The sequence below is a fragment of the Oratosquilla oratoria genome, chromosome 19, assembly GCF_046742065.1.
Source record: "Oratosquilla oratoria isolate Oo_2021 chromosome 19, ASM4674206v1, whole genome shotgun sequence".
Taxonomy (NCBI): Eukaryota; Metazoa; Arthropoda; class Malacostraca; order Stomatopoda; family Squillidae; genus Oratosquilla; species Oratosquilla oratoria.
In genome coordinates, this window is record NC_134795.1 from 61,263,538 (window position 1) to 61,271,037 (window position 7,500).

Genomic DNA, 7,500 nt, shown 5'->3' on the forward strand with positions numbered 1-7,500 from the left:
CCAGAAGCTCCTCTTCCACCAGAGGCTCCTCTTCCACCAGAGGCTCCTCTTCCACCAGAGGCTCCTCTTCCACCAGAGGCTCTTCTTCCACCAGAAGCTCCTCTTCCACCAGAAGCTCCTCTTCCACCAGAAGAAGCTCCTCTTCCACCAGAAGAAGCTCCTCTTCCACCAGAAGCTCCTCTTTCACCAGGAGCTCCACTTCTACCAGAGGCTCCTCTTCTACCAGAGGCTCCTCTTCCACCAGAGGCTCTTCCACCAGAGGCTCCTCTCCCACCAGAGGCTCCTCTTCCACCAGAGGCTCCTCTTCCACCAGAGGCTCCTCTTCCACCAGAGGCTCCTCTTCCACCAGAGGCTCCTCTTCCACCAGAGGCTCCTCTTCCACCAGAGGCTCCTCTTCCACCAGAGGCTCCTCTTCCACCAGAGGCTCCTCTTCCACCAGAGGCTCCTCTTCCACCAGAGGCTCCTCTTCCACCAGAGGCTCCTCTTCCACCAGAGGCTCCTCTTCCACCAGAGGCTCCTCTTCCACCAGAGGCTCCTCTTCCACCAGAGGCTCCTCTTCCACCAGAGGCTCCTCTTCCACCAGAGGCTCCTCTTCCACCAGAGGCTCCTCTTCCACCAGAGGCTCCTCTTCCACCAGAGGCTCCTCTTCCACCAGAGGCTCCTCTTCCACCAGAGGCTCCTCTTCCACCAGAGGCTCCTCTTCCACCAGAGGCTCCTCTTCCACCAGAGGCTCCTCTTCCACCAGAAGCTCCTCTTCCACCAGAAGCTCCTCCATAAGAAGCTCCTCCTCCACAAGAAGCTCCTTTTCCACTAGAGGTTTCTCTTCCACCAGAAGCTTCTCTTCCACCAGGAGCTTCTCTTCCACCAGGAGCTCCTCTTCCACCAGGAGCTCCTCTTCCACCAGAAGCTCCTCTTCCACCAGAGGCTCCTCTTCCACCAGAAGCTCCTGAGGTGTCGTCTCCCCGTCCGGGGTTTTCCGGACTCTTCGAGTAGCCAAAGACGCTTAGATTACCCTTCTTATCTGGGCTTCCACCGTTCAAGACCATTACCAGCAACTTTTATTTCCGCAATGTTTTCTCTTAATCTGTAGAATACGTCACGAGATTAGAAAGTTTTTGTGGTTCCTTTTTTTTTTTGTAAATTCTTTTCTTGGATTTTATATCTCTTTTAATGTATTCACCTGTCAATTCATATATTCATTTGTCTGTGTTCATGCTAGTGTTTGAATAGAAATTTATTATATTTTTTCCTTACCGGTTTTGTTATTTCTTTATAAGTTGGTAATTTATCTATTCATTATGTATCCATATTCATTTATACATTATAATCGTTTATTCATTTATTTTCATTTTTCATTTGTTGATTTATTTATTTTCTTTCATAGTAATTTTATTTATTTCTATTTCGTTATTTCATTCAATTTCATTTTATGTATTTTTATGTATTTTATGTAATTTAATATTGTTTTTTGCTCTTATTTTTATTTTGCACTCGTTTATCTTATATTTTATTATATATATATATACATTCTTCTAACTTCATTTCATTCTAAGTTTAACTTGTTTCATTTTCATTTTTTCGACCGTGTAATAAAATATATATAAAATACTCTGGACTGAAAAATTTTGTATGTGTGCGCGCTGGTGCGTGTGCGTGTGTGTGTGTGTGTGTGTGTGTGTGTGTGTGTGTGTGTGTACGTCCGCGTGTGTGTGCGTGCGCGCGCGTGCTAGTGTGTGTGCGTGTGTGCACGTGCTAGTGTTCGTGTGCATGTGTGTACGTAAATGTGTGTATGTACGTGTGTGTATGTACGTGTGTGTATGTATGTACGTATGTATATATGTATGTATGTATGGAGAGAAGGGTTTGGTGAGGTGAATTGCTTGTTCGGGTGCACCGTACCGTGACCGACACACAGGCTCTGACGTCACACGATGTACCACAATCTCGGACTTGTAGTTTCCTTAGGATTGTGTGGTTCAATGATTGAGGTAATGGGATATGAAGCTCCGTGTCTTGTTTGTCTTCCTCCTGTACAGTTATAATCACGAGTCGTTTTTGTTTCGGTTTTTTTTTTTTGTTTTCGGACATCTTTACTCCTCTCCGCCACTTCTTCCAAAGTTACCGACTTTGTTTTTTTCTGTCTCTTACACACCCTAACTCTATACATCTCTCTCGCATTCTCTAACTCTCCTTTTTTTCTCTTTCTTCCTCTCTCTCCCTCTCCCTGTCCCTCCCTGTCCCTCCCTGTCTCTCCCTGTCTCTCCCTGTCTCTCCCTCTCTCTCCCTCTCTCTCCCTCTCTCTCCCTCTCTCTCCCTCTCTCTCCCTCTCTCTCCCTCTCTCTCCCTCTCCCTCTCTCTCTCCCTGTCTCTCCTTCTCTCTCTCCCTGTCTCTCCCTCTCCCTCTCTCTCCCTGTCTCTCCTTCTCTCTCTCCCTGTCTCTCTCCCTCTTGCTCTAGCTCTCGCTCTCGCTCGCTCGCTCTCTCTCTCCTTATGTAATGTATACATAGGTCAATGTATGGGTGTATCAGTTTGAGTATGAATATGTGTATGTATATATGTATGTATATGTATATATGTATGCTTAGAGAATTTAATACAAGAGTTGTCATACAATTAATGGAAAAGTGCAAATATCATTGACAGAGAAATATCCATATAGTGGTTGTAATGAAATAAGATGTAGAAAAAGCATGACATACATACAACGATACAGCTCGATTTTGTTGTATAACTGGACTCGTTGCATAACGTGAATGATAACTGATAACGCAGATTAATCGTGGACGTTTCATACAGATTGCACACAGTGAAGCACAAAAAAAATTCAACCCTAACTTTGGCTAATGCACCATATATGTCAGTGATACAACATACGTAGAAAGATCTTATCACAGTAAGGGATGTACTGCCCCACCCTTTAGGGGCGTCGTATATGGATAAAACTTCCTATTCAGAGTCGGCACGAATATCTTTGGTCACTTGACTGGAGCTATAGAGATTTCAGTGATCGATAAAGGGCTTTCTTGCACGCGAGACATCTTCACGTCATCACAAATAACGGGATAGTGTTTAGTCATTGACTGGGGCTGGAGGCTAGCACCCAGAACTCGCACACAAATCATTTCATATACATATGTATAAATATATAAATATATATACATATATATATATATCACATATATAATATATATATTATATATATATACATACACATACATATGTATAAATATATATATACATATACATATATATATATATACATATATATATATATATACATATATATATATATATATACATATATACACATATATACACACACACACATATATATATATATATATATATATATACATATACATATATACATATATATACATATATATACATATATATACATATACATATATTATATATATATATATGTACATATATATTATATATATATATATATAAATAATAAATCACGAAGAACCCACAGTCGGAATAAAATGAAACTTTAGAAAAAAGTGTAGCTTCTATATTTCGACTAATAGCTATAGCTCTCTTCAGGAAAGTACAGATTACAAGAATTTGCAGAGACATAAGTACAATATTATTGTACTTATGTATCTGCAAATTCTTGTAATCTGTACTATCCTGAAGAGGGCTATAGCTACTAGCCGAAATATAGAAGTTACACTTTCTTCTAAAGTTTCCTTTTGGTCTGAATGTGGGTTCTTCGTGATTATTAATTACAAATGTACTACAACATTTTGTCTAAGTGATATATACATATGTATATATATATGTATATGTATATATGTATGTATATATATATAATGTATATGTATATATATATATATGTATATATATATATATATATATATCAATGGTGAGAAATGTGGTAACGCATTTGTAAATCACAAGTAACACCACAGTCGGACGAAAGAAAGAGTTAAGTAAGTGAAACTATATATTTTCGATTGCTAACTGCAATCCTATTCAGTAGTTAGGAATCGAAATATATAGTTTCGCTTACTCAACTCTCGTCCGAATGTGGCGTTAGTTGTGATGTGTATACACACACACACACACACACATATATATATATATATATATATATATATATAATATACACACACACACATTATATATATATATATATATATATATATATATATAATATGCAACAAAAAATCACTAAAACGTGTGAATGTAAGAATTCGCAGAAAACCACTTAGGAAATAAGACACTATGATCCGAACGTTGTCGTCCATTCAGACATTTTCAAGGAATACAGAATGATGAAAGGTGGAAACGAACGTACGTACAAAAAAGTGTGACCTCACATATTCCTGTCTTGTCTACTACTTTTTTGTATATACGTTCCCACCTTTTATCATTTTGTATTCCTTGAAAATGTCTGAATAGACGAAAACGTTCGGATCATAGTGTCTTATTTCCTAAGTAGTTTTCTGAGAAAATCTATATATATATATATATATATATATATATATATATATAATATAACGTATATATTCCCTCTCTCCTCTCTCCATCCATCATCCCATTCCTCCCTCTTCCCTCCATCCTCCCTCCATCATCCCTCCATCCTCCCTCCATCTTCCCTCCATCCTCCCTCCATCTTCCCTCCATCCTCCCTCCGTCTTCCCTCCATCCTCCCTCCGTCTTCCTTCTCCCTCTCTTAAACCCATGTCAGTAAAAAGGTTTCGCCACACATGGGCCCTCAAACAAGGACGGAAAATGCTTCTAGGGAGACTAAGGCCAGATAAATTTCTTGAAGAAATAAAAATCTGAAAATCCGGCAAAGATGATTCGAACCTACGGTCCTTAGGATCTGAACCCAGCACTAAAGCCGCCAGTCCACGACGTTAAGGAGGTAAAGAAGGAGGGTGAGGTAAGGAGGGAAGGGTTTATGGAAATTGGGAGGTAAGGAGGGATTGTGGGAGTTAAGCAGAAAGGAGAAAAATGAGGGAGGTAAGGAGCGAGGGAGGGAGGGATTGTGGGAGTTAAGCAGAAAAGGAGGAGATAAAGAGGGAGGGAAGGAGGGAGGGATTGTGGGAGTTAAGCAGAAAGGGAGATAAAGAGGGAGGTAAGGAGGGAGAGAGGGATTGAGGGAGTTGAGAAAATAAAGGAGATAAAGAGGGAGGTAAGGAGGGAGGGAGGAATTATGGGAGTTAAGCAGAAAAGGATATAAAGTGGGAGGTAAGCAATGGCTGTTTGTGAAAGTTTGTAATATTGCGTGGGAGAGGCGTGGGAGAGGTATTTGTCTGAGCATATGTATGCTCGTCTTTAACACTCCCTCATAAGCTGTACATTTGTTTTTATTCTTCATCGTCCCTTGTGTTATGCTGTCTCGCATGAAACACTAAAAATAATCTTTTGCGTGAATATGCACGTCAATTTACACTCTTGCATACTCGGCGTTTCTGTATTGTTTTACGAGTTTCTAAATTCTGACGCTAGTCTGACGGTATTGCTTAGTAACTGTTTCCGAGAGATATTCTTGTGTGGAAAGACTTGAAGCACTAACTACAGCCATGAATGTACTGCGTTTTTGTTTGTGTTTGTGCTCGTGTTTGTTTGTTTATGCTTGTTTGTGTTTTTGCTTTTGTTTGTGTTTGTGTGTGCGTTTTTTGTTTGTGCTTGTGTTTGTGTTGTGTTTGTGTTGTATTTGCGCTTGTTCGTGCTTGTACTTGTGTATGTGCTTTTGTTTGTTTTTGTTTGTGATTGTGTTTGGATTTGTGTTTTTGTTTGCAGTTTGTGCTTGTTATTGTTTGTTTGTGCTTGTGCTTGTGCTTGTGCTTGTTTGTGCTTGTGTATGTGCTTATGTTTATACTTGTGTTTGTGTTTTTTTAGGGTGTGTGCGTCTTCGAGTTTGACTAAAGTGCCGACACCCTAAAGACCATCAAACTCGAAAAAAAAAAAAAAAAAACTGAAGTCTGACCTTGAACCCATAGACGGACGATGAACTGGAAGCTTGCCAGGAAACCAGGATGGACTGGCTTTGGATGTCCTGGATGGCCACTCGAAGAATCAGAGGTTTCGGGCAGAGTTGTGACGCCGAGAGCATCAGGAGAGACTCTTCCTTCAGGGTCTGTGGAGGAAAAAGGTCGTTCTTGTGGTTATTTGAGATCATTAATGAGAACAGAAATATGAGATAATGAGAACTATTACTGCATCACCAGAAGACATTTTTTCCCTCGTTCTTGTGATTATTTGAAATTGGCATTGATGAGAATAGAAATAAGAGATAATGAGAAATATTACTGCACATGTACCAAAAGGTATTTTCTCCCTTACAAGGGGTTAGATTATTTTATGAATATGGATAACAGGTGGTAAAGGACATGGAACTGCCTAATATAGATGAGTGACCTAATGTATAGGTATTCATATTTTTGTGTGTGTGTGTGTATGTATGTGTGCGTGCATGCATGTGTGTGTGTGTGTGTGTGTGTACGTGTATGTGCGTGTGTGTGATTCACCATGGTTCACCATAGTCTTGGATCACGTGCTGGACTCGTAATCAACAGCTATTTCACCCCCGCAAGAGAACTCAGAACTCGTATATTATGACCGATCCATGGTTAATGCTATGACCTTACTTGCACACACACACACACACACCCAACTCCCCGCCCACGAGAGTTGGAGTAACGACTCGGAGCGCAGCGATACTGAAATTATTTCAGCACTGAGCAGGATTCGAACCCGGACCGCCGTAGTGACAGTCGGAGACTCTACCAACCATGCCATCGAATTGTGTGTGTGTGTGTGTGTGTGTGTGTGTGTGTGTGTGTGTGTGTGTGTGTGTGTGTGTGTGTGTGTGCGTGCGTGCGCGCGCGCGTGTGTGAATGTAGTTATGCATGTATGCATAAACGGTCATGTATATAAACGGATAGGAACGTAAAGATACGTTTCGATAAAGTCCTGAAATTTCTATGTAACTTAAGAAGAACCCTGACAGTGACGTATTGCATTGACAACTATACGATAACCGTAGTTTACCCATAGTCATTAATCACCGTGATCAAATAACTGACTGATGGATTGATAAATTGATGTATAGTTGAACAGTTGATCAATGGGATATTTGTAGAGACGCTCACGGAACAAGTTTTGGCAATTACTAGGCAGTTGTAATGGGTAATAGAGGCAATTAAGTCCCTAGCAGTAGTAGTAGCTGGAGCAATACATTTCACGTGAAGGTAATTGCCAGGACGCCATTAAGAGAGACAATTACAGACTCTGCCGAAGAGGGCTGAGGGAAAAGACCAATTTGGGACGGAACTAGGTCAGGCACGAGTGATGATGATGATGATGATGATGATCTGATGATGATGATGATCTGATGATGATCTGATGATGATGATGATCTGATGATGATGATGATCTGATGATATGATGATGATCTGATGATATGATGATGATCTGATGATATGATGATGATCTGATATGATGATGATCTGATGATATGATGATGATCTGATGATA

At 40.3% G+C, this 7,500-nt stretch overlaps 1 protein-coding gene across 1 annotated transcript in view; it reads right to left on the reverse strand.

Moving 5' to 3' along the window:
* LOC143035947 (uncharacterized) overlaps positions 1-7,500 on the reverse strand; it is a 379,540-nt gene that overhangs the window by 15,243 nt on the left and 356,797 nt on the right. Inside the window, exon 5 of the mRNA XM_076203197.1 lies at positions 5,951-6,100. Coding sequence (XP_076059312.1) covers positions 5,951-6,100 — 150 coding nt within the window. The remainder of the gene's footprint in view (positions 1-5,950; positions 6,101-7,500) is intronic.